This window comes from Lonchura striata, chromosome 19 (genome assembly GCF_046129695.1).
Source record: "Lonchura striata isolate bLonStr1 chromosome 19, bLonStr1.mat, whole genome shotgun sequence".
Lineage (NCBI taxonomy): Eukaryota > Metazoa > Chordata > Aves > Passeriformes > Estrildidae > Lonchura > Lonchura striata.
Window position 1 is genome coordinate 3,532,350 of NC_134621.1, and position 27,591 is coordinate 3,559,940.

General features: G+C 41.7%; 1 protein-coding gene across 11 annotated transcripts in view; it reads left to right on the top strand.

The window, feature by feature from the left end:
• TNRC6C (trinucleotide repeat containing adaptor 6C) overlaps nucleotides 1-27,591 on the top strand; it is a 99,841-nt gene that overhangs the window by 19,360 nt on the left and 52,890 nt on the right. For all 11 annotated transcript variants that reach the window (XM_021535803.3, XM_021535800.3, XM_021535805.3 and 8 more), the window contains exons 2-4: nucleotides 508-607; nucleotides 1,422-1,443; nucleotides 24,140-24,499. In XM_021535803.3, the coding sequence (XP_021391478.2) occupies nucleotides 545-607; nucleotides 1,422-1,443; nucleotides 24,140-24,499 (445 nt within the window). In that variant the 5' untranslated portion in view covers nucleotides 508-544. The remainder of the gene's footprint in view (nucleotides 1-507; nucleotides 608-1,421; nucleotides 1,444-24,139; nucleotides 24,500-27,591) is intronic.

Consider the following 27,591-nt stretch of genomic DNA (forward strand, 5'->3'; position numbering starts at 1 on the left):
ATGATTATTGGAATTCATCTGGGCCTTAGTTTACAACTCTTGAGAACAAAATTGATGCGTATGGAAAATTAATGCAGCATGTGTTTGATCAAAAAGAGAAAAATAGTTGCAAAGTAATGTACTTGCTCATGATCTTCAAGGTATATTGTGAATCACAGCTGCTGAAAGCCAGCAGAACTTGCATTAATTACTTGGGTTTGATCCTTTTTTTTCCAGTTTCAAACTTTCTTTCCCTAGAATATGCTAATATTAAGCAACACTTATGAGTGATTGTGGAAAGAGGTTCCAAATAAAATCTATCCTTTCTGAATTCTCACTGCCTGCTATTTTATTTGTTGTGAGTTTCAATTTTGGAACAGCTCTTTTTTAGTGCTTTTATTGCAGCATTAGAAGCAGCCTTTTTTAGACACGAGATGTAGAAAGTTAGCAATGCAAATATGGATTATTCACCTTCCTAGAGAAACTTCATCTTACTGAAAAGCTCTTCCTAACCTTTGTTTTTATCAGGGAGAAAGAACAAGAAACACAAGAAGAGGAACATTTGATGGAAGAAAAGAAAAAGAAAAAGCAGGAAGAAAAGAAAAAGAAGGAAGGTGCTCAGAAAAAGGTTTGTTCACGTTCCTATTGTAATTGATCCTTTCACTTTTAAATGTGAGTGTGGGTACTGATGCTGCAGCTTCACTTCTGGGAGTGAGCCTGGCACTGGACCATTGCCACTGGCCTGGGGAGGGGCTGTGGTCACAAATCCTGCCCAAGCAGCTGTGCCAGGGCTTTGGCACTGCCCGTGCCCACCATGCCCTGCTGGGAAGGGGCTGCTCCCACTCCTGCCTCCCGTGGCCACTCCTCAGCCAGGAGTACCTGGATCAGTCCCAGCAGGTGCTGGAGGCACTCTGGAATCCCAGGCTCATTTCCACTCCTGGGCATCCTCCTCCCTCATTTTCTGGGTTGCATAGATAGTTTTAATTTGAAATAAGAATTGATCGCTGTCTTTTCTGGTAGAAAAATCAGGCATCATAAAAAAATATGCATAGATTTCAAACAGATTAAAAATTAAATAGGTCTTCTGAGAAAGCTGAGAGCATGGGTGGATTCAAAGGGATGCTGGACAAAGTCACAGAAGTTAATTCTGCTGGGTGCTCAAGGGTTCACACACATAGTGGGGTCCAGAAAGCCTCTGCCCCTCAGGAGGGTGGATGGGCTGCTGCCCTCTCTTGTCATTCTTCACACTTCCTCTTTGGCATCTGCTTCTGCCATTCCCACATTCCTATCACATGGAGTTAAACTAACATTCTCTAGTCCTTAAATGAAACCAATGCCTGATTTATGTTAGCAGCTTCTGCAAAAAGTTGGCCGTGTAATTATTAGGTATAATTTGCAGTATTGACAAGTAGTTGATTTGTTTTGTTCTTCTCTTCTTTCAGGCTGCTGAACAAAAAACCAAAGGTAAATTCATGTTTATTCTTTGTCAAATGTCTGCTGTTTTTATGAGCTTGTTTAAAAAACGTGCTTGTACTTTTTATTCATTGTGTCTGTTTAATGAGGGGAGTATATCTTACTAGGATTGTTATGTTCCTAAAGTTTTGTTGGGATTCTCAGCATAAGCTTTGGCTTATCTTGCTGGGTATTCTATGGCAGCCTTTTGACAAGAATATATGGATTAATTTTCTGTGAACCATAACACAGCATGTGTCATCTCTTTTGTCAAGACAGATGCAGTTTTCCATTTAGTTGTTAGTAGTTATTTATCTGTTTCAAAGACAAGTAATTGCCCCTTTCCCCTTGCACAATTCAACTCAATTTAATGTGTAAACTCAATTCATGGTGCTTAGGAGAAACTATTCCCCCTGCTGCCACCACTGCCTGTTTTTCTTTCTCTGTGGGTTTTCTGCCTGGGAAGTGAGTGGAGCTGCTTTGCAGCAGAGGTAAGGAATGCTTTCCCCTCTGGGGCCAGTGGGCTGCCAGGTTCCCTGGGAGAAAAATTAATGAAGCTGTAGCTTTCAGAAAGGTGAAGAAGAGAGGCAAGGTAATGTCTTTCTATGCAACTGATGGCTTACAGATGTTTTTGTGTCTCACTTCTGAGCCAGCTCAAATGCATTGTCATTTATTGGTGGGTAATTAGGTGACAGGCAAGTGGAGCTTCCCAGAGCCCCAAAGAATGAGAATTAGAGAAGAACCACACCTAACACAAGGGCTGGACTAAACAACTTAGGTTTCATACACTTCTTAAGATTTATACAGCAGAAATTAAATATTACTTCAGTAATATGAATTCAGGAAAATAAAGTAATAACTTCATGATGACGATTCTGTAACAGTAATTCATTGAAACTTCTTTCTTAAGTTTTTCCTGTGTGGAAAGGGAGAGGTCAGAAAGTTTTAGTTGGAATTCTGTAGTATCTGCACTGTGACATCTCATGTAGTTTCTAACACTGGATTTTACTTTCAGGGGAAGGGAGCACAGGTATGTGAGTCCCACCAAAACTTATTTACATAAAAAACTTTGGAATTAAGATACATAAGAACAATTTCTATCTAAATGGAATATTTCTGTTTTCACAGTATTGCTTGTTTTGTTCTCTGTATCAGCTCATTTCTGTGTGAAAAGGTTCCACTGTTCTATAATGGATTATAATGACTTTTTAATATCACAATTCAGCAGCAGATGTTTTTGCTGTCAGGGTAACTAAATTCATTTTCACGTGTTGATGCAGTGGCTCTTCATTTCTGTTAGGAGTGAGACACAGAGCCTTCTGCTTTCCCTCTGTGGGATGTTACTATTTCTGTCTGTGTTGTGACAGCTTTGCTTTTAATTGCTTGAAACTGCCACGTGTAAGTTTCTAGTTAATAACTTCAGTTTTTCAGGTATGCTTGTGAGTTTGTTTCTTTCAAATGTAGAGAGACTGCATTTCTCCATCTGTTGAATTTTTTTTGTTCATTATCCCACATATTTAAGCATCTTCTATTGCTTTAAATATGGATCAGGAAGAAGACAGCAGTGGATAAGGGTAGTTATGTTAGAGATTAAGCAGCTTTGGCATTTATTGTTTCATCTTTCAGAAGCAGTGATGCAGATTTTTGTGGTTCAGCATCGTTGGAAGGGGAAACCTGTCCTGCAGAGTCCAAACCTCCTGTTCATGCTCAGGGCAAGGATCAGGGGTTGTTTACAGTCCTGTAAGGGACCCTTCTTTGAATTTCCTTTCTCTGGCGAATGTCGTTGCTTTTCAGGTTGCTCTGTGGAAATGTTTTATTTCCACTTTACAGTGCAGTTCCTTACATTTATCTTTAGAAGGGACGTGCATGATCTTATGAGAGGTAACAGAAATTTCTTAAAACACAGAAAATATTAATACAAAATAAATGAGAGGGAAAAGCAGAACTTTTTTTCCTACAATATTCAGAATTGACTATAAACTTATTGCAGTGCTGCACCAAGTGCTTTATTTGGATACATTTTTAAAGATAAATGACACATGCTACTAGAACTAAAAAGCAACACAGGGATTATAATTGAATTTAGTAAATTTATTTCCTATCTGGGACACAGCAATTAAATTAGTTGTGATGACGGGATGGCACAGTAAAACTGAGTGAATGGACTGCAGCATGCCAGTGGGCAGGATGTATTAAATCAGAGATTAAGGCTGGACTGAAACTGGACATTTTATAAAATGTAGATTTTGGTAGATGATATCTTTATAAATATGCCTTAATGGAGCTCTTTGTGGTAACTTAAAAAAAAAAAAATTGCTTAATTTTATGTGTGTGCCACTGAGTTCTGCAAGTGGGTTGCCATGGCAGTGAGAGGTGCTTGCACTGGTTGGGTCCTGGTGGAGAAAAAGAAATCCTACGAGTGCAGGAGGGATCTGGAAGGGTTTTCAGTTTGTTTCTCAGCTGTCTGGGGCAGGGTGTTTGTACAGCCCCTTGTTTGCTCTCAGCTGTGTTTGTGGAGCAGAAGGCACTTTGCTGAAGTGGGGAGGAAGGGCCAGGTGGTGAGGCTTGGGAGGGAGGGAGGAGTTTTGCCTTCTGGGTTGGCTTCTTCTGTGCTAGAAACCTGTGACCAAGGTCTGATTCTTTTTGATGAATAGTTAGATTTTAATGGATTTGTCTGCCACAGGGGTGCGGGGTTGCTGTCCTGCAATGAGCTCGTGTGTTCTGTACTGCTGATCTGGGCTGCTGCAGGTTCAGTGGCTGCTGAGGCCTCAGGACAGGGAAAGGAAGGAAGAGGAAGGAGGTTTCCTGTGGGGGTGTGTTTGTGGTGTGTTGTCAGTTCAGTCTTGCTCCGAGGCCTCAGCCCCAGCTGAATGTTTCCATTTGTGATGTGGAGCACCAACCCTTCCAAAATAAACACCTATTTCCACCCTTAGGGGAAAGGTATGTGGCTGCTGGAGCCCAGGGCTAGGAATGCTCCCTCACACAGCTCTTGCATCCATTGAAACAAATTATTTTCTCTTTTTTAATAATGATCCAACCCTTTAAATCGTCTCTACATAACAGCTTCCTCAGTTTCTATTTTTTTCCCCTGCAGTGTTGTTTGTCTGAGTATTTTTATGAGGCTGGATCTTTTATAAATACCCTGTTGGCAACAATTCTAGGGAATGTGAAAAGAAGAAAGATTGGAGAGCTGATAAAGACCTGAAATGTTTCTCAATTACTTGAAAACAAATGAAAGTAGTCTTCCTGTTCAGCTGGAGAGAAACATTGCGGAATTAGATGAGGTGGGAAATGAGCAGGTTTTTATTGCACATTCAAGTTGTTCTTTTATGGTAATTTTTTTGAGAGCAGGACTATTGAGCACAGGCTATTAGTGTTTATTTTACATGTATAAACTCTTGCCAGTTTATTTGCACTTGATCAAGAAACTTTGTGTATAAGGGTTTTTCTAATGAAAACATTCAGCTGTAATTGTGAGCTGTGTTCTGTGTGGTAAAGGGTCACTAGGATGGGAATGAATGTTATTTAATAACTACAGGGGCTTTAAGGGAGCTGTGCTTGTCATAAATACTATCGGGGTGGGTTTTGCTGCCTGCTTCTCTTCTAGCCATCCTCCTGCCCCGTTAGGCAGCACAGGTGATCAATTCCTTGCCTGCTTCACTCCCACCTCTGCTGAATGTAATTGTCTAAAGCTGATAGAAAATAGCTTAAGTGGTTTGTTACTCAAACATCTACCCTGGTAATTGAAAGGCAAAGCATCCATCCAACCCTCCAGCATTATATGAAATAAAGGTAAGTGCTAAATCTGCAAACAGAGGAGTAAAAACAGTTAAGTCTATATATTGCAGTTAGTCTAACATAGAAAGTATTTTGGTAAATATTTTGATTAGAAATGTTAGCTGGAAAATATTTTTATCCCTTTACTGTAAAGCAGAGCTGGTCAATCTGTGCCTTTTGGACCTCCATGATCCTTGTGGGTCTGTCTGGCATGTTCATGGCAGGGCATCAGGAAGGGAGAGGTGAGCTTTCCAAGGGGAAAATGGGAATTTCAGCTCACTGCTCTGGAATGATGAAGCAGGATTGCAGAAGCTGGAGTGGCAGTGATCCTGGGATTCAGCAGCCTGTCCAGCACTGCCTGTCCTCTGTCCCAGTGGTGCAGTGGCTCCCGAGCTGAGCATCATTCCCTTCCATCTGTGGTCTGCTGAGGAGCTGTCCCCTCCCCCAGGCTGTCTGGGCTGTGTGCCTTGGGACTCCTCAGTGTGTGATGATTTTAATATGCAGCTCGCAGAGTCAGGGAGGTTGTCTGCAGACTGGGAGATTATTCTGCCAACGTTTATGCTTTCATACATTTTATTTTGGGGGACTGAACAGAAAACATTTAACAGCGTGCTGGGTAAACCATTGTGGTGTCGCAAATGTTGGCATACTTCCTTCAGGTTATCTGTTATCCCACAGGCAGAGCTGGATATTTTACCTAGAGGAACATGGTTTGCTCTACTAGAAAAGGGAGTTAAAAGGAAAAAAAGAATGTATGAAAATGTCTGAGATCCCATCCCCTGCACTGGCATTTCTGTTGGGATGACAGGAGTTGCAGCATACCTGTTTCCAAAGCTGGATTATTTTAATTTCAAAATCAGACATGTAGATTATTGCATATTTTTAAATTGATTCTTTACTTACCCTGCCCAGTTGGACTGTTAGAATGTTCTCTGCCTGTGCTCATGTGTGTGTGTAACCTCCATTCTGCTCATACAGAAATTAAGTTTGTGTATATTGATAATGTGCTCCTTCTGGCTGTGGTAGATGTTACTGATGTTTAGTGGTAGTTCCATAGGAAAAAAAGGGAAAATGAAGCTTTTTAGAGAATCTAATCAGGATTTTAAATAGAATTATGACAGAATGTGACACAATCAGTCTTTTTAAAAAAGAAGTCTTGAGTTTTTCTGGTTCGTGTCATTATTGTAGGAACCAGCAGAGGCTTTTTCCATAAGATTAGAAAATGTGTTCCAGCCTACAAATCAGGTATGATTTACAACAGATTTACAACCTCTGACTCATTTGAGTATTTATAGCTTGTGCTTGAATATCTGCCTCTGTCATCTTGTTAGTTAAGTGCTGTGTTTGTACTGAACTGCTGCACATTGTAGTGACAAAATGTGCCATAAATCATCATTGCAGAAGGAGGGGGAACCCTGCAATAAGTTCTTCAATTAGATCTTAATATGCAGTCACTTGATAACTTAATGATAACCTGTGGCCATACGTTAGGGCTTTGTAACACAAAAATGTTTTCTTTTTGATAAATGTTATCATGGGGGTGTTCTGCTATTATAAGTATCTTTAAACAAACATGAATTTGTTCATAAAACCCACTGAGATATCACTTCTCTGATAGAGGAGTAATTACCATTTTACAGCCTGCACAGAATAGAGGATTGAGGTAATTTGTGAGTCCAGTCCTGGGTGAAGAGGAGTACAAAATGCAAAAAGATTAAAGCAGATAGGAGGAGTAATTTGCATAGTCAAGGAGAAAAAGCAAGAAGGATGAGCTGGGAGAATTGGAGTTAAAATACTAAAGAAAGAAACTTCGGTTTCCTACCTGCTTTTCTTTCAAGAGGAGTGATTGTGACAGGCAGTAGTTCAGTGGTATTTAATTTAGCTTTTTGCTTTCATAAGTGCAAGAAATATTACAAGTATCTTCAGCACTGCCATTGTGAAGTGAAGGAGAAAAGGTAAACAGTAAATGTATGAATAATCTTTGGTAAACTTTATTTGGGTTTGTAGCTCTTTCTGTGTGTGTCTTGCTGGTTTGCAAGTCAAAGGTACCCAAAGAGAGATTTGCATTGAGAATTTTTGCAGGAGAGAGGGTTTGTCAGGGCTGGACAGCCTGAGCCCTGCAAGCAAGCACTGGCAGTTCTGAAGGTTTAAATCTTCTGTAGCTCCTGGGAAACCATAGATTCCCCAGCTTTCAAATAAATGCTCTTTTCAGACAACAACACACCAAAGCAATTTGTACGGGCTTTTGGGAAAAACATTTATCTCTTAAAGAAAAACAAGCACACATATAACTCTGGGGTTATTTGAAAACAAAAGAGGTAACTATGAAATATATTCTCCATAATTTACACCAAGCTGGAACTGGATTTACAGGACAGCTGCCCCCTTAGAGGGGCTTTGATGTCCTTGCTTGGAATTGCTGCTGCTTTGCTCCAGTGCTGGTGATGCCTTGAAAGGCTGCCTGGAACAAAGTTAAAAGAATAAACCAGGGATTTATCAAAAGGCCTTCAGAGGATACAACTGGGGCAGTACCAGAGCCCAGCCATGGCTCTACCCAAGATAGACCCCGAGTCACAAGTTTTCACACTTCTGTAAGTTTTGATCCATTTCCATGTTGGGTTTAATTGTCCAATTACAGCTTCAGCTTATGAAGTCCCATCCTCCCAGATTGCTCTCCTCAGTTTGCTGTTGTTTATACTTTTTGGGCCTGAAACAGCCCAAAAGTTCTAGCAGTGTTCTTGGGCTGGAAGAAGGTTGTTTTGTCTGAGTAAACCATGAGGAGGACTTGCTAACACTTTATGTGAAGTTCAGTCACACACTAAGGCAGTACAGAATCTGAAAAATGTGAGAGCTAAAATTTAAGGTATCACTGGTCAGTGCTTGCCTTGAGCTTTGCAGATTCCTCATCTGGGAATGGAAAAGCAGGTAAGGGCTCAAGTACATACTCCTAGTGCTCTTCAGATAGTTTTTATTTTCCTTAGAGATTGTCTGTTGTAATTTGCTGTTATGCAAATTCAGGCATCTGCTCATAATATAAATACAGGCAGAATATTGCTTTTTCTGGTTCCTCAGTTAGGAATTATATGGGTTTATAAAGTTGAGGATGGCAAAAGCCTGATATGCAAGTAGTTAGTTCTAGAATTAGATAAAAATGGGAGTTTTCCAGCACTAGACACAGTTGGTTAAAAACACTTTTAAAATGCTTTAGTTTGTAAGGGTTGATACCCTGCTTGAAGGCAGCAGGACAACCTGTGCATCATCAGATTTCTCTTTACATGGTCCACTGTCAGATGCATTTCTAGCCTAAGACATCATCTCTCTTAGAATACCCTTTGAAGAGAGAGCAAGCACAGACTGGGTAACACCAGCTAGGCTTTTCTAGTCTAGATTAATTGTCAGGGTGCCCCTTGGTGGGAAGTGCTCTCAGGTAAATCCCAGTTTGCTTTCCCAGCAACAAAACTGCCAATACACTTGTGGAGAACTGGGTATTTTAATGGATAAATTTTAACCCAGCTACACAGTGATAATGGTGTTGGTTATGATGGAACTGCACGCTGGTTTATGGGTATTTATCTGCCCACAGTGGGTGCTTTGCTCCCTGCTGCTGTTCCCCAGTGCAGTGTGTGGAGCATGTGGGCTGTGAAATAGTCAAACTGCTGCTCTTCTGGCACTGCAGCAGCTCAGGCATTGGCAAATGCTCTATTCTTCTGTCAGTCTGCTTGTAAAATAACTGTTTTCCAATTATAAATAGAATGTTGGCTGATATTTGCCCTCCATCAGAGCATATATGCCCCAGTATTTCCTTTGTAAGATGCCACTTTTGTATCTACTGATGGCAACAAACACCCATCCCACATCTCCTCCCCACCCTGCAGTCTGAGATTTGTTTCCTTGGAAATTATTTCATAGCAAAAATATAAGCACACTGTTCATCAGCATGCTTCTTTCTCCCATTACTTTCTGAACTGTAGTATGTTATTCACTTTTATTCTTCTTTTAGAGAAACATGTCCACAGTCAGTTTTTTCTCTGTCTTGAGGCCTGGCTCACACATGTTTTCATGGAGACTAACAGTTTCCCATGAAAAAATGACCTATCAGCTTTGATTTATCTGTAGCATGCTGACCACTTTCCATTATTAGATTATCATCTTGCTACCTGGAGGAGGCTTGTAAAGCATATAAATATAATTTTGATAAGATCTGCAAACCCGTGAGCTGGAGGAGAGGTTCATCAGGAAATGCATTAGCTCTCTTTGTAATGATTGTTCTGAGATAACGTGCTGGGTTTCTAAGGTTACCTGATCCCTTCCTTGGGAAGGATGAAATCCACTTTGAACTGTAACACTAGTAGGTGCTCCTGGAATAGTTACTGTACAAATGCTGCAGAGGGTTATCTTGAGAAAAGGAGGGAATGAAAGCGTGTTTTTGATTCTTTCACACTGTGTGTGAAGCGTTTGGCCTGAGGGACCTTTGTGTTCTCTTGTTGACTGTCTAGTGTTGACATTCCTCTACTCTGAGAACCCTTGGCTTCCTGTGTTTTGCTAGATTATTTTAATGTTCTTCCTGAGCTGTTAAAGGTGGTAGCCCGTACTTTACAAATCCTACAGGACTGTTCAAAATGTCTGCTTAACCAGCTCACACACTGGTAAATGCTCCAGAGCTGCTGCTCAGGTGTTCATGGTGCACCTGATCCTTCAGGTTCTTCCTGATCTGGTTCAGGCACTGCAGTGTGCATCAGCACCCGGGGAGGAGGTGATTTTCCCTGCAGGCATCCTGCCCCTGTGGGGTGGCAGCCGTGGCTCATGCTCAGCTGCCTTGTGGGACCTGTCTTTAACAGCACCCCCAAATCCTGCCCTGGGCGTGGCAGCCGCTGTTATTGGCACTTCCCAGTGGGAGCAGCTGAACTCGGTGTGACTCAGGCTCCTGGTGGCCTCTTCCCACCTTAACAGAGGTTGTTCTCTATTTCAGCAGTCTCCTGAAGACCTGTCCTCCTGTTACCAGGATCTCTTTAACATTTCAGGCATAATTTCTGATTTGGCTACTGGTACTGTCTTTTTTTCATAAGCCAGACTTTTCACCTTTAGGAGGCCAGACAGGTTCTCATGAACTTCTCTTTTGAAGCACACGAGTTACCGTTTGAGAGAATTGATGATTCTTCAACTCTGTTAAAAATTCAAGATATATCCCTTTAGATGAACAAAAAGGGATGGACTTAACCCTCTCCCCTCTCTCACACAGGCCCAACAGATGTTCTTGAAAGATGTTTTGATTATTCTTTGAAAGGCACCTTCATATTCAGTCTGTCTTTTCTATAGCATAAGCCCCACTTTGTTGGCTGCTTGGCCCAGGAGAGCTGGTCTTCCCCTCCACTGCAGAGGCCTTTTTATGTCTCCATTTTTTACTTAACAGCCCATCCAGTTTTCCCTGGTGCTACTGTTTTCAGGCTGTTTTTCAAGCCATAATAATTTATGTTTCTCTTCTTTGGAAGTCCTTCCAGTTAGTGGAAAATTATTTTCTTTTAATGTAGTATCTGTATGTCGTGGTTTAACCCCAGGCAGGAGCTGGGGCTCGCTCCCCCCTGGCAGGATGCGGAGAGAATTGGAGGAGTAAAAGTGAGAAAACTCGTGGGTTGAGATGAAAACAGTTTAATAAGTAAAGCAAAAGTCAAACACACACAGGCAAAGCAGAACAGGGAGTTGATTCAGCCATCCCTGACAGCAGGGCTCCATCAGAGTGCCTGGGGCAGACAAACACCACCACTCCAAACACCCCCATCTTCCTCCTTCTCCCCCAGCTTTAGTGGTGCTCGTGGCACCATCTGGTGTGGAATATTCCCTCGGCTCAGCTGGGGTCAGCTGTCCTGGCTGTGTCCCCTCCCAGCTCCTGGTGTGCCCCCAGCCTCCTGGCTGGCAGCCTGGGGTGAGGAGCAGGACAGAGTGGCTCTGTGAGCACCACTCAGCAGGAATGAAAACACCCTGGCTTATCAGCACAGATCCAAACCACAGCCCCACACCAGCTACTGTAAGAAAATTAACTCTGTCCCAGCCAAAACCAGCACGCTGTCATTGGAGAGTTATTAAGAAGCCCTTGAGTCAGTGTGTGGACAGTAACCTGCTGCTGTGTACAAGGAAAACTGATTTTCCTGTGCCTTTCAGGCTCACCCCATTGCATAGCTCTGTCATCCAGGCTCTCTAGGGCTGTGCTAATTCTTCTCTTTTACTTTTCTGTCCCTAAATTCAGCTTCCTATGAAAAACTCTCAAGTTTCAGATACCTTATTCTGTAAAGACCTCAATTTAATAATGTGCAGTTTCTTTTTCACTCCCCATTTCTCCTGTTTAATCACTACCCATTTTCCCCCTGCAGGTAGTTCCCTGGAGTATACATCTAAATATATTCCTTTAATTTCCCCAAAGTTTCCACTGCAGTTGTTTAGGCTTGATTGAGAAACCATGAGAACCCTTCCTGCAGGTGCTGGGGGTGTCAGGCTGTCCTGTCCTGCACTGCCAGTTCTTTTCCTGCTGTACATGTGAGCACCTAGCATTTCCTTTTTCAACAGGACAAAGTCTTCAGAGTGAAATGGGAAGAAAATAATGTGTTCAGTGCCACGTTTCTGACATAGGCTCCATCATAATTCATATCTTGCTACAGCTTCCATATCTTCCTGCCAGTTTCCAAGCGTAATAATTTAAATTTTTTTTCTTTGTCATATAGTTATCTCTAATTTTGTCCAGTGATCACTGTGGGAAATCAGGTGAGAGGTTGTCTTCAGCCTCCTCAGTTGTTCATATATTCCTTCCCAGAGAAGATCTGTGGAAGACTTTGTGATTTGCTGCTTTATTACAGATACTAAGACTTAATATATATATAAAATTCTGACTTAAAATCTGTGGATAATAACTTAGATGCATAGTAACATTAAACACTTAAATCCATAATCCCATTTTACTGATACCTGGAATGTAGGTGGGATGTAGAAGCTCATCTTGTTCCACCTCACAGGGCTGTCACTGCCTTAACTCACATTTGCTGAAGATTCAGGAAATGTTTTAACCTTTATTTACCATATTTCCCATATTCTTGTAGTGGCAGTGCTGCCTGTCCTCAGGGTGCTGAGCTGAGCTGGTGATTGGGCTGATGTCATTGTCACCCTGTGGCCAGCAGCAGAAGTGACAGCTCCTTGTGCTCCCTCTGCTGTCACCAGCTGCCTTCTCAGCACAAGCACAGCTTCTTCCTGAAGCCTGAAAAATGGATAAAACTGAATCACATGGTTCATCATTCTGAGAAGTGATTTTTGTTAAATAGCCCCTGGTTTTGCCAAAGCGCCTTGGTGTGTTATGAGTTAAAGTCAGGGTGGTGGGACAGCACAAACACCATCACCTGGCAGTTTTAACTTTTTATTTACAGGAGAAATTGGGAGAATTGTAGATTTGTCTCCTGGCTGTCTGTCATCCAAAGTGCAAGAACCTACTTTAAAGAATAAACTTAGTAATGCATTGTTAGATAGATCTGCAAAGCCATTCAAGAGCTGTTATTTTTTGTATCCTACCTAGGCAGACATGGTGTTTTCCTTTTTCTTTGCAATTGGCTTTATTGCAAGGCATTTCTTTTTTTTCTGCAAAAAGCAGAAATGAAACCCTTTGGAAACTGGATACACTCACTGAAAGTGTGGAGTTTATCCAAAGTGTGAGACGGCAGGAAGAGTCCTAGCATGTCACTTATTAAACCAAGTTGTATTTCTTCTTAAAGTGCTGGTGTTACTTCTTCTAGCTAAGTCTAAACCCATCTCTATGAATTAACTGTGTGTAATGCATGTGGAATAATTAGGTATTCCTTCCTAGTGAGGGGAAGACATGTGTCTAAAATAAACTGAGCAGAATTTTTGAATTAAAATGAAGTAATAATATTAAGTTATTATTAGTAATCTTTATTAAAACATCTTTAATTTCTTTTAACATTCATGTAATAGAATCTGATTTACTGGGAGTGGCATTTAATTAATTTAATTCAATTTAGAGAGTTAACTCTATTACATATTAGTACAGAAAATTACCTCTGAACAGTCATTTCTCACTGGTGACATGCAATAAGTTAATTTAGCTCGGAGTTCTTTTGGGCGCATTGTGAGTTCTTGGTGAAGGTTGCTGTGGTGACACAGGGCTGTCACTGGGACAACAACCCTGCTGGGAACGTGGGATGGATCCTCTGGGCTTCTCTGGCCTTGTTCTTCCTGCTCAGTGTGGGTGGGGAATTTTGGGAAGAGCTGTCCTGCAGGGTGTGCTCAGTGAATGAACTCACTTGGAGTTTCCTTTGGTTCCACCTGATCTGCAGGGAAATGATTGCTGAGCCCCCATCAGCTCTTAGTCTGCTTTTCTTGAAGAAATTGTCCTTAAAAAACATGAACCTGAACAGGAGAAGGTGTGTAAACTGCTGGAAGTGCTTTCTTCACGTTTCTGAATAATTTAAATCCTGTTTTTCATATGTGACATTAATGCACAATGGCACTGGAGATACAAAAAAATCTGTTCAGCTATAACTGAATTAATGAAGAGTTTGCTTCAGATTGGGAGTTGAATCAGAAATGAAGAGTTTGTTTCTGACTCTCCAGGTTTGACTGTCAGGTAGATGAGCTCAAGAGTTCCAAACAAAAACCTTCCAGGAAAGAAGCCAGCATTGAGAAGCTCATTCAGAAAAACACTATTGAATATGAAATGTCATGTTTAAGTTTAAAAAGAAGTTTTAAAATAACTGAAATATAGTTTTTAAGTTCAGTGTATTTTCTTCATCTCCCCCCACTTCAGATCTGTATGCAGACTTAAACACTAATTTGTTTATTTCATCTCTAGAACACAACTTTAATTTAATTGGGTTTAACTGAATAAAGGATCACTCTTCATTTTGGGTTTCAAGTTCTTCACAGCTCCTCCTTTCTGAAGGCAAGAATGACATTTTCATGTCTTTCAAATGCTAGGAACTGCATCCAAGGAAGGATGTAGAGCCCCAGTCAGGTTTTTATGATAGAAAAATCTGTGAAATTTTATTATTACATCCCCTAAAGTGATAATGATGTCCCTATGGGTTCTGTATGTTAAAGACCCACTCACTCAAAGCAACGATTTTCAAAATAATTGTATGAAATATAAATTAACACATCTTCAGTTATCCTAATGAGGGCACAAGATTTTAATATGTAAGGCCAAAATATTTCAGGTTTACCTTTCACTGAGTTGGCTCCGTGCACAATTTCTCAGGGTGATGCTACCTGAAACTTGGAATAAATCCACACTGCCCAGGAGAGAGGGAAGCTGGTCCATGCTGGACATTCTGTTGGCTCTGCTTCAGTTTTTCCTGCTGATTGATTTAAAATGATAGCTCAGATAACTCTACACTATCTTTAGAGCTGTAATATAAACACGTTAAGTCTTCTTTTGAGATAGAAGTGAACTGGAAGGGTTATGCCAAAATTACAGAGGCCTGTTTCTGGTTGCTCACAGAATTGTTGCTATTTTAGTGTCACACATAAAATATTCATTTGGTACCATAAATGTCCACGACAGGAGGGCTGAGGCTTTGTGTTTGCACAGGGTTTTAGTCAGTGTGACATGTGTGCCCAGTCCCATGGTTCCTGCAGCACAGGCAGTGTCAGGCAACATTACACTTCCCATCTGAGCAGCAGCCCTGTCATCTGCAGGCAGTCACAGCTTGCTTCCATGGGCATGTCTGAAAGGAATTAAATATCAGTGCAGCCCACTCCCCCAAACAGAAATTAAATACCTGGAGGAGCTGTGTTTCTGGTTCCAGGAGAAAAATGTGCCTGTGTGTAAGTGATGTGATGTGCCTGGGCTGTTAGGCCCAGGCTGTGTCCACACTCTCCAGGTCTGGGGCTCCCTGGACACTGATTTGGGGCACAAAAAGTCACTCTGAGCTGCCCACATTTGGATCTTGATCCATAAATACACACCGACAATTTCCAGGCATTCCAGAAAACACCCAGGGAGTCCTTACCTTCTTTCCAGCTCAAAAGTCAAAATGGATAAAGAGGTGTTGTACCTGCTGTAGCAGGAGTGTTTAGTGTTCCCTGTTGGCCTGGGTGGGATGCCAGCACTGGCTGTGCCCTGGGAACTGCAGGAACAGAGCATGGGCACAGCACACATCCCACGTGGGAGAGAATCTGTGCCAGGGCTGAGTGGTCTCTGCAGAGGCAGCCCCAGGCAGAAATGATGGGGAAATGGGGTATCTTCACAGCACCCAGCCACATCTGTATGAAACTGGACTCCCCATTTACACTGGGATTCAGTCTTCAAGCCCCAGCTGAAGAGTGGGCTGTACGTTTAGATCATCACTGTTCAAGGTGAAGGAAATTTCAGGCTCTTCAATCCAGTTAATCAGTGGATACTGAGGCTATCCTCATTTTTAATTTCTTAGAAATGTACTGTTTACTAGGAATTTGCATATTTATCTGTTTGTGTGCGTGGTTTAACAATCAGGTCTCTGCTGTAAAGAATATTTAGTCCTCAGTCTGTGCCTGGAAGTGCTCTGTGGTAAGGAGGAAGAACATGTCTGGTGTGATGGCTGTGCCATTGGTAAATTTCTTTTTAAAAAATTCTTTTGCATATGAAAACTCTGTAAAACATTGTCTAATGAGATTAAATGCACACAGTCAGTTTAAAATTGAAGGATTCACTTTCTGGGTCTGCCCAAACTTCTTATGTGGCTCTGTATGAAGTTATTTAATCTGTTATTATATGCTTGAATTTTCCCACTGGCACTTGAAGTGATGATAGTGTTGGCTTTGTGTGATTTAACTTTAAGCTGTTTCCTGTCTTCCCTGACTCTTTTATGGTGTAGCTCCTGCTGGGGGTACCTTGCCTGGAGCATCACTGAGGAGGGTTTGGAGAGAAGGGGGAGCACATGCCTGTGGCTGGCTCCTGACATCCTTTGCTGTGTTCCTGAATTGTTGGGATTGTGTTTGTGATGCTCTCATGTGCTGTTGGTGGGATAGAACTTACTGGTTTTCTCTAGTGGGTCTTTATAGTTGGTGGAGTTCAGATGTTCCTAAATACTGTGAGAAGGAATACAAGATATGAATTCTCTGTGAAGAGTTCTGAACACTCTATAGGAAACCTGAAAATATGCTGCCAGCATTTCTAACCACTTGCTGAGAATCCCTCTCTTAATTCTGAGCTGCCCTCTCACTTAAATTTTACACTAGTATTTCCTGCACCAGTTAATTCATCTCAGCAATGACTCTTATCTCCCTCCTGTCCTTTTCAGACAGTTGTTAATGCTGTTGTTTCTTGACATTATTAATATGAGTGATTAAAAACTTCTAATAGCTTCATTATTTTCCTTTAGAATAGCCAAGTTCTCTTTCTAAGGCCAGGGTATTGCCCTGCTCTGGAGGTGGGAGTTGGGTTTGCAGGAATTCCAAGTTGAATGTGTGACGATGTGTTAAAGGAAATACTCCTGTGCTGAGATGTCAGAGGCTTCAGGACAGAGAGTAGCTTCTAGTCAGGTGAATTCATTTATTAATTTATCTGTTGCTTTTCAGGGGGTGGCGTTTGGGCAGGTCTGTGTGCTGAGGTGTCCATGATTAACGCTGGTATTGGAGTTCCCAGTGCCTGCCTGTTGGAGAGCTCTGGCTTGAAAGGAAACAGATGAATTGTTAATTCTTGAAAGTTACCATCTGTTATCAGTTCACGTCCTGCAGGAATGCTGCTCTGTGAATTTAACTGTTCCATTGCCCACAGCCCTGGTTCCTAGCTTGGGCTGCCTGAGTTTGAGGCCTGATGTGTACAGTCCAATTTCTGCTCATCAATTAGCTGATGGCAAACCCCATGTGTGTGCACTCAAAGCTTTCAATAAACATGAGAGAGTTTGGCTTGCAGTGGGAGAGCATCATATTTACTTTGGATTATCAATCTATTGTTGATGACAACCTATCAACCTAATTAGCTGTACCATTTTTAATGGCACAGCTAATTAATTGTGAATTTAAAATTAAAATTATAATCAGTGCTAACATGGAGGAAAGCAGTGAGGAAAATATTAAAACTGTTAAAAGTATAAGTATTCTTCACAAGATTGCTGCATGTGACACCAACCTGAATAATGTAGAATAGGATTGAAAAAAACTTAAAAATACATGTTGAGTCACCCAAAACAGGTTTTGTATCTTTCTGTCAAAAGAAGTATTTGTCACCATCTCTGCTGACAGATCTGAAAGAAAAAATGTAGATGCTGTTCCAGAAAGGGAAACAAAATCCTGTGTCTGAGCGCTGAAGTACTCAAGAATCTATGTTTTTGTTAGGAACTGCTCCAGCTCTTAAGAAAAAAGTTCAATTTGTGAATAGAGTTGGGCTCTGACCCTTTGCTGCACAGAAGTTCTGCCTCAGGGTGGGCTGTGCTGGGTTTACACAGAGGATTCACTGTGGTGGTGAAGGGATAAAATGTCACCCGGGATTGATACAATTTCAAATTTACATTAATCAAGAACAAAATGGAGAGGATCTGCAAATAGGGCTGGTGAAGAAAGGGCACATCTGAAACTTATTTAAAATCCAGCAGAAGCTGGGGAGAGTGCTGGACTATCAGCCTGAGAGAAAAAGGATTTCTTTGTTAAGGCTGAGGGAAGTGGGAGAACTGAGTAAGATGGATTTGGAGCTCTGTTTAACATGTAGAGTGGTAGAAAATGTGCTCTAAAGGTTCTTGAGAGGTCATTTATTCCATCCTCTTGCCCTGAGACAAGATCACCAAACCTGTATCATGTCTGCAGATAATCCTTAATCATCCTTATTGTTGGAAATGTAAGTCTAAATCTCCCTGACTGCCATTTAAACCAGCAAGTCTTGTCTTATTCGCTGTGGGGTGGAGCAAATTATTTAGTCCTTTTTTTTTTTTTTTTTTTTTTTTTTTTTTTTTTAAATTTGTGTACTCAGTGTCTTGTAGACTGACTGCTCCCTTACCTCTGCCTGCTGTGGTAGTTCCCTTTTCCAGATTCCCATTTCCTTTGTGCCCTTTTCAGGTGGTCCAGCTCCATGTGGAAGAGAGATGCTCGGCTGTGGGAGCAGACAGGGAAGGCTTTGTGATGCCAGGCTTGAGTAGATGGGTTGCTGGGTGTTTATCCCATTCCACCAACTGGCTTTTTACAATTTTCTTATTATCTTTTCCTCCTCTTTGGTTTATGATCTGCTAAAACATTGCTTCTTTTTCTGCAGAACTGCTGTGGGGCGAGATGTTTGCTATTCTGCATTTAATTCCTCCCGCTAATGACGTGATTTTCCTTACTGAATTGTAGTTTTGTCACATTGCTTCTCCAGTTCCTCACTGCTGAGCTCTGATCCTGTCACACAGCGATCTGACCACCCCCATCTTCCTTCTCCCATCTTGGTGTCATTTGCAGATTTAATAAGGATATTCTCTAGTCCATCATCCAGCTGTTAAGGAAATATTGAACAGCGTAGGCTCGGATCAAGTCCCCGTGGAATCTCTCCTGAAACGTATTCTGTTTTGACAGCAAGCCATTGATTCTCCCAGAGAACATTTCAACCAATTTCACATTTTGCTCCCATTTCCCCACTTTGCTTATGACAATATCAAGTAAGAGTGTCATTTCAGCAGCCATTACATCGTTAAGATGCACAGAGCTTTGGCTGGTGGGACATGGGTGGGAAATGGGAGCAAACAGACAGAACTTGTTTGAACTGAGGTGAACGACAGGGTGTGAGAGGAGGGAGGAGCAAAGGAGTGGCTGGGGTCAGCTGGATTTATGGGTACATTACTTTAAAGTAGAGGTGGGGAATGAAGTCCCCAATGCTTCTCTATTTCATACTTTGCATAAAGCCAGCAGTTAAGAACATAAGACCATCTATTGTTGAGAAATTCCAATAACTGATCTAGAAGTTTTCCATGAACTTTGCAGCTTTCTGTTAATGCCTACTCTGATTTCCAGTTACCTAGAAAAAAAAAAAAAAATCAAGGTCTGTGTAGAAGGTCTAAGTTGATAGAAGTGAGAAGTCTGTCAGGAGAAGTGGATTATAGATAAGATTTTTTAACTGGGGTGGTGAAAGACTAAGGAAGGAAATGTTGTAAAGGACAAGAGAAGAAAGTGGAGAGGAAATGTCTGGAAGAGGAAGCAGAAGAAGCTGCACCATGGTCAGCTGTGAGGGTGAAAATGAAGTTAAACCAGGAAAAGACTTCAATTTGTTCTGGGTATTAGATAAATGGCATCATCAGGAATTGGCCCAAGGTCAAGGCATTTCTGTAAATAAATGGTGACAAAGTTCTAAAGCCACAATAACTCGTGTATTTTTACTTGTGTCACTCAATGAGGGGTTTGATGTCAAACAGCAGCTTCTGGTTACATTATTAAAGCTATTATAAATTCTGGGATTATCTTGGCATTAGACTGTAGTTTTTTTCTCCCCAGAAGTTTGTGATTTTGGGGGAAGGGATGATCCAGGCAGAAAATTTGGCATTTTATGTGTAAAAACATGAGAAGTGGGTTTTATGCAATAGTTCTGAGCACCTTTGCTGTTGCCAGCAGATGTCACTGTGGATAGCAAATCCCAGCACTTAGGAGACAAAGGAGGTAATTTGCTAAATGAAAATTCAGCCTTTGAAAGTAGACTGGGGGGGGGAGTGGGGGGGAGGCAAGAATATTTTCCCTGCAACAGACTTCTGTGAGCAAATAAAAATGGGTTTCTCACTAACGAGGACTTGTGGTTTTGCCCACTCTAATGCTGTGTTTGGTGGCTGTCTTCACTCGACCTGGGTAAGTTCCTGGTGCTCTGTGTGACCTCGGAGGGGGTGTCCATGGGATTGTGCTCCTGCTCAGCTTTATTTGGAAAGCTTTAGTGCTTGGAGGGAGCTTTAAGCAGCAGTGATGTGCTGCAGTGTGTGTGTGTGTGTGTGCAGGGAACTGGCCGTGGAGGAAGTGGCTTCATTAAGGTTGATTTGGAGGGGGGAGCAAGATGAGGAAAAAAATTGCCCAAATGATTGGCTGGGAGAATAGCTCTGAATTATGGGATCCATCTGTTTCCTGTAATGAATTCATAAACCCATCAAACAATGACCTGAACGAATTGCTGAAGGAAAAAAATAATACACTGGCATGATATGTTTAACGCAGTGAGGCATTGGCATTGTATAATCAAAAATTCTCCTCACATCCAGCACTTTGTAATGGAGCTGCTGTGTTTAATAGAAGCTGTAAATAAATCCTGTCACAGTAGCAGCCAAGAATGCATTTCTGGTTTAACTGTTTCTCTTCTGGAATGTCTGGTCCTCGAAGGCTTTAGAAATGCAAGTTTTATAGAGCTGGAGTGGGGGATTCTGAAATACAGAGAAATGTTAATGAGGTGAATGAAAGGAAAAAGCTGCCATAAATCAGTATTATGTGGCTTAACCAGTTTCTTTCATTTATGCATGTTCTTTCCTTATGTCATAGAAATGTACTTAAAAGCTATTGTTGTAATTGAAATCTGTTAGACTGATCCTATTCATTATATTAATAAAATCCACCTACAATTGCTTGTAACACTTTTTTATGCAGTTGGGATTCCCGAGATTGTAATCATCAAAAAGCATATGGAGTAATTATTGGATTTGTTTGGGTAAAATTGGATTAAGAAGTTTAGATACCATTAAGTACTGATAATTATTACAAGCAAGCTCATTGTTTAGTGTGTGTACAGCTCGGAATGGAGAGTAAGCAGATACCCATCACAAACATCTTAAGAGCAAGCAATCTCAAGGCTTTCATTTTACGCCTTTAATTGTATTTTTGCAAGAGCCTTTCCACTTAAATGTTTTCGCTTTAGCTCTTTAATCACGTGCTGGTTATGAAAACCACTGGGTGTTAAATCCTTTCCCCCACACGATTTAAACAACATTTTTTGCATGCAGGCAAATTTAGCCATTAAACAGCTAAAATGGCAAATTTAACCATAAAATGGCTAAATTCTGTGCTTCATTCCTGGCTTTCCAGCAGCTGCCCACATGCCATTAGCAGTGACAGTGGATTCCTTGCAGGTGGAAGGGTGGGCAGGCTGCTCCTGGGGCTGCCAGGGCTCTCTGCAGGTTGGCAGCTCAGCCCTTGGGGCTGATTCAAGCAGAGCTCCCAGTGGGAGAGGCTCACAGTGCCCACAGTGGGGAAAGCCCTTGGTGGGCTCTGCAACCTTGGTGGGTTCTGCAAGGGGCACCCACGGTGGCAGGGGTGCAGCCCTGCAGGCAGGGGAATGGCTCAAGGCTTTATAAAGATGTTATTGCCAGTGTCAGTTCAGAATTAGGACGGCCAGGACAGACACTTTAGGAACATTTGGTATTTCTCACAGTGCATATCGAGTGAAAATTGCTGGTTAAACATTGCTGAGGATGGCTTTCAGAACACAGTTGTATTGTCTTTGTAATATATATTCTCTAAGTATTGTTGCTGTGTTTGAAGTCTGAATTCCAGTCTGGTATGAAGCTGGAATTTAGGGCTCAATCCCATTCGTGTGATGCTGTTCACTCTTGTTGCTTTATTCCCTGTCATTGGTGTAATTAAACAGTTCTTTTCCAGCTACCATGGTTTGTCGACATAGTATTCTTGCAAGAGCTTCCATTTAAGTGCACTTTAAAGAGATTTTGATATACAAAATAAACATTACTTTGCTGTGTTGATTAGAGAAAAAAACAGCAGCATGAATATGCAGAAATATTTTAATTCTTAAGTACAGTGATATTCTTATTTTCTTTGTTCATTTCTCTCATCTGTGATTCAGATATGTAGAGGGAACATTGAGTCTAACACTGGGAAAATGGGTTTCTCTGGCCTCACCTTTGTGATGAAACACCTTTGCTAGTTTACATTAAAGTGAAAATTGTTGTCTATTCTATGACTTAGTGATAGACTAGTGATTACTGATTTTTAAAAAACAAATAAATCTATATGCACACCTCTTTGGAAGTATCAGATATTTTATATATATGCACAATACTGAGAACACAATACATTTTAAAAATCTGCCTGTCTTGTTCTCTAAAATATGCTTCCAATTAATTAATATTCCTCATGAAAATCTTGGGGCCAGACAAATCCCAGCTCTGCTGGCATCGTGCCAGCGAGTGATTTCCATTCTCTTGTCCTTTTCCTCCTCTTCCCTGGCATTCCCTCTCATCTGCTGGCACCAGGGGGTGTGTGCCTGGTCTGTCAGCCAAGCTGGAGAAGCTCCCTGGCTGCCATGGTGGGTTATTTTGGGTTGATCAGCCTGTGTCTGCAGTGCTCTGGGTGAACCTTGTGGTAAATGACTTTGCAGAAATCCCGAGTCCTTCAGATCTCACTGTTTGTAAATGTTTGCATCTCTGTGGTGGTAGTGGTAGTAGAGGTAAATGCTTACGTTGCTGTAACACTAGCAGAAGAAATAGCAGCTAAAACAAACCCTTTACAATGAAGTCAGGCTTATTTTCTATCAGGTGAATGTTCTATTTGTATTGTGGAAATAGAATAGTTTTCACATGTATGTTGAATATGCAGATTTGGTATTTGAAAATAATTACTCTGCATACCACAATACTTTATATCTACTTTTAAAATTTGAACATAAGGATAGACTGGTTTTTTCCAAAGGTGATTGTGTATTTTGAAAAGATAAGGAAGGTTTGTTCTCTGCTCTTCTTCAGGTATTAGTAGTACTTCAAATTTTTAAATATATATTTCCTTTTTTATTCAGACAGAATCACAGGTGATATTACTTAGGTGTACAAAACAAATAGTTTGGAGAAGTGAAACACTGATGGTTCTGCCAGACTTTTTGGCATATTTTTGCTTGCTCAAGTCCCAGCTTGTTTTGAACCCACCCTTGGCGTTCCCTTGGTGCTGTTCACTGCTGCAGCTGTAGAAGTTGTTCTGTTTTCTAGGTGTGTCAGAGCCTGGAGAGAGGCAGAGTGTGGCTTTGTGGTGGCTGTGACAGAGTTCAAGCTACATGTGAACAGCTTTTTTGGGCACAAGGTGTGACTCCTGGGGAGGGTCCTGTGTGGGACCAGTCCTTGGGGGACAATCTTTGTGTGTCCTGTCCCACTCAGCATATTCTGTGACTGAATGAGCTGGAATTTTGCACTTGTTGGACGTGGCTTGTGATGAGCTGGAGCAGTGCTTGGTTCTGTTCATCCCAGAAGAGCTCAAAGAGTTTCTCTGGGTGACCAAAGAGCTCTGGAAGCTGATGCCACCAGGTGAGCTGAGCCAGAGCTCCATTGCCTGGATGCTGCCATCCTCCAGCACTGTGCCCACTCCCTCCTGCCTGTCCCTGGGTCACTCGTGCCAGGTGTGGAGGCACATTCCAGGTGTGCCTGGCTGGCTCATTGCAGGCTGGGTTAGTGTGGGAGGGATCAGATGCATGCCTGGAGTGCAGATGTTGGTGGCTGAGATGTCCTAAGTGATGGTAAGGTTTGGATAAAGACTACAAGAAACCCAAAGTTTGTGACAGTGCCGAATAAGCTGGTGGATCAGGTGTTTTAGCTTGGTTTTTTGGGACCTTATTAGAAGACTGAAAGTGTGGATCAAGTGTTTTAGCTTGTTTTTTTGGGAGCTTATTAGAAGACTGAAAGTGTTGCATGGCTGTAGGCCCTGGGATTTGATGTTAATATTGGCAAGGTTGCCCTCAAGACTGCTGAACTAAAAAGGCAGTGGAGGAGCACTCTTCCAAACTGAATTGTCAAAGCTTTCTTTTGTCCTCCCTCCTGTTTTAAACCATACAGATGATTTGTTTCAGTAGGGTGTCAAAGCTTCCAGTACCACCACAGAAAATAAACCTACACAAAAACTAACACACTCTGCCAACTTTTCAGTAGCTGCAAAACACCGCTTTACCAATTACAATAAAAAAAAAACCAAACCAAAAACCTGATAGCTTTTCAGATCCTAAACCAATGACGATTATTTTCTTTTTTCCTAGTGCCAGAACCTATTAAGACCAGTTTAAGCCAGCCCCAACCTGCCGGTACCGGTACCAGTACTTCCACCAGCACTCTCACCAACAGCAGCAATGGCAAGCGCGCGTCTGCCAACGGGCAGCAGCCGGCGGCGTCCCGATACCTGCCCCGAGAGGTGCCTCCCCGCTTCCGCCAGCAGGAGCAGAAGCAGCTCCTAAAGCGGGGGCAGCCGCTGCCCGCCGGGGCGCTCAGTGCCCCCGGCCCGGCGCCGGGCACGGCCGCCGCGGGAGCCAGCCCTCCTCCTCCTCCTCCTCCTCCTCCTCCTCCTCCTCCTCCTCAGCAGGGAGCAGCAGCGCAGCAGCATCCCGGCAAGGCGCAGCCAGGTGAGAGCTGCCCCCTGCACCGTCAGCGTTGTTTGCAAATGCCGTTTTCACCTTCCGTGCCAAGTGCCATTGTAAAATGCTGTTTTCAAATGCCATTTGAAAATTCCGTTTCAAATCCCATGGTAAAATTCCATTTCAAACGCCATTTTCAAATTCTGTTTCAAATGCCATTTTCAAATTCTGTTTAAAATGCCATTTTCAAATTCCGTTTCAAATGCCATTTTCAAATTCTGTTTAAAATGCCATTTTCAAATTCCGTTTCAAATGCCATTTTCAAATTCCGTTTCAAATGCCATTTTCAAATTCTGTTTAAAATGCCATTTTCAAATTCCGTTTCAAATGCCATTTTCAAATTCCGTTTCAAATGCCATTTTCAAATTCCGTTTCAAATGCCATTTTCAAATTCTGTTTAAAATGCCATTTTCAAATTCCGTTTCAAATGCCATTTTCAAATTCCGTTTCAAATGCCATTTTCAAATTCCGTTTCAAATGCCATTTTCAAATTCCATATCAAACACCATTTTAAAATTCCATTTAAAATACCATTTTAAAATTCCATTTAAAATACCATTTTAAAATTCCATTTCAAATACCATTTTAAAATTCCATTTCAAATGCCATTTAAAAATTCCATTTCAAATGCCATTTAAAAATTCCGTATCAAATACCACTGTAAAATTGTTTTCAAATGCAATTTTAAAATTCAGTTTCAAATGCCATTTTAAAATTCTGTTTTCAAATGCCATTTAAAAATTCCGTATCAAATACCATTCTAAAATTCTGTTTTCAAATGCAATTTTAAAATTCCATTTCAAATGCCATTTTCAAATTCCATTTCAAATGCCATTTTCAAATTCCATTTCAAATGCCATTTTCAAATTCTGTTTCAGATGCCATTTTCAAATCCTGTTTCAAATGCCATTTTAAAATTCCATTTAAAATGCAATTTTAAAATTCAGTTTTTGAATTTCAATCCCTTCCTGTTACTCGTATTCTTACTCATACATCCTCATATTTGAGGATTACTCATAATCCTTGGTTATATGCTCATTCTGGCACAATGTGCCATTTCTGGCATCCACTCGTAAAAGATTTTATTGTTGTTGTGGGGTATTTCTCCAGTTTGGTTTTTTTCCCTCTTGTTTCTTTGGTAGCTATAATGGATCTTCAGAAAGTGTAAATATTTAGCAATGATTCTTACAGAAACATTGATAATATGGGTATTTACAAGTTATATCTATCATTCTGATAATTTTAATGCTCCTTGAACAGTGTTTTGCAAATTTGTAAATTAGGAATAGTAACTTCACTTACATTCTGTTGTTGCAACATTTTTATGCCTTTGCTTGTTTATGCCCTCAATTATTATTTTCACCTTAGGAAAAGAATACTTTGGGAAAAGTAATTTAGTGTCTTAGGCCGTTCTACCACTTCATTCTGTCCTTTGCAGGTCACAGAATAGTTTGAGTTGGAAGGGACAGTAGGGAGCATCTATTTCCAGCCCCCTGCCATGGGCAGGACACATCCCACTGTCCCAGGCTGCTCCAAACCTCATCCAGCCTGGCCTTGGACACTTCCAGGGATCCAGGGGCAGCCACAGCTGCTCTGGGCACCTGAGCCAGGGCCTGCCCACCCTCCCAGTGAAGAATTTAATCCAAATATCCCATTGAATGCTGCCCTGTGCCAGTGAGAAGCCATTCCCTCCATCCCCAGTCCCTCTGCAATTCTCCTGGAGCCCCTTCAGGCCCTGGCAGGGCTCAGCTCTCCATGAGTTTCTCCTCTCCAGGTGAGCACCCCCAGCTCTGCCAGCCTGGCTCCAGAGCAGGAGAACTCCAGCCCTGGAGCATCTCCATGGCTCCTCTGGGCTCTCTCCTGCTGGCCTCTCCCCTGCTCTCCATCTTCTGCTGTTGAGAGCCCTAGAGCTGGACACAGTGCTCACACAGACACACAGACCTTTCTTTGGCTGTTTGGTTTAGGATACTGATGAATCACTCTCTTAGCTAACTTCATTTTCCTGAAGCTGCTGATGGGAAATAAGCAGCTCTCTTCTTATTTGCCCTTCTGTGCTAGAGATGGTGTGAGCTTTGCAGTGGAGATGGGCTCAGTGGTGCACATCCCCATTTCCATCTCTGCTTTGTGTGGATGTCAGGCAAAGCAGGGACTGCTCTGGCATGCAGTTATCCATGGCTTTAAAAAGTGATCTGGACTAAATCATAAAGGAGGGGTTTGATATCTTGAATATTAGTCATTTCTGTGTGATCTCAAGTGTTGCTCATTATCACTCATTAGCACTGTCAAACATCACAAAATTTGGATCTGAACTGTCTGCAGTCTTTCCCTTTGGGCATTAGTGAATCTTTCACTATTTTTGCTGCTGAGCAGAACTACAACAGAGAAAATTCTTTGGTGTTGTCCTTAGAAGTTTTAGTTAGATAAGAGAATAATCTGTCTCTGAAATTACAGCTTCTATGGTTATCGAAATACATTTAAAAGTATCATTCAGCTACTCCCGAGAAACCTAAAACTGAACAGACAAAATGAAACAATTTATTATTTATTAAAGTGGTTCTTTTTTAGGAAGGGAAGAGGTTCTGCTTCTGTATTCTTAAGTATTTGGCTTTAGTGAGATGGAAAGCAATCATTTCCCAGCAGTTCTCTAACTTTTCTGGCAGCAATCTTCCTTGCAAATCCCAATTTATCAGGGATGGTTCTGACATTCTTGGCTTCTTCTGGATTGGGAAATGTTTGTTAACTGTCAGACTAATGTTCTGTGTCAAAGATATGTTTATTATTTTATTTTCAGACCTCTGGTAGCATAGAAATCATAGCATTCTGAGCTGGAAGGAGCCCACAAGGATCTCCCAGTCCAGTCCCTCTCCCTGCACAGACCCCCCCAACAACCACACCTGGGCATTCCTGGCAGCCTCGGGGCCGTGCCCATTCCCTGGGGAGCCTGGGCAGTGCCAGCACCCTCGGGGGGAAGAATCTTTCCCTAAATCCAGCCCAAACCTCCCCTGGCACAGCTCCTGCCATTCCCTCAGGTCCTGGGGAGCAGAGATTGGAGCTGCCCCTCCCATCATTATTTATGTGAG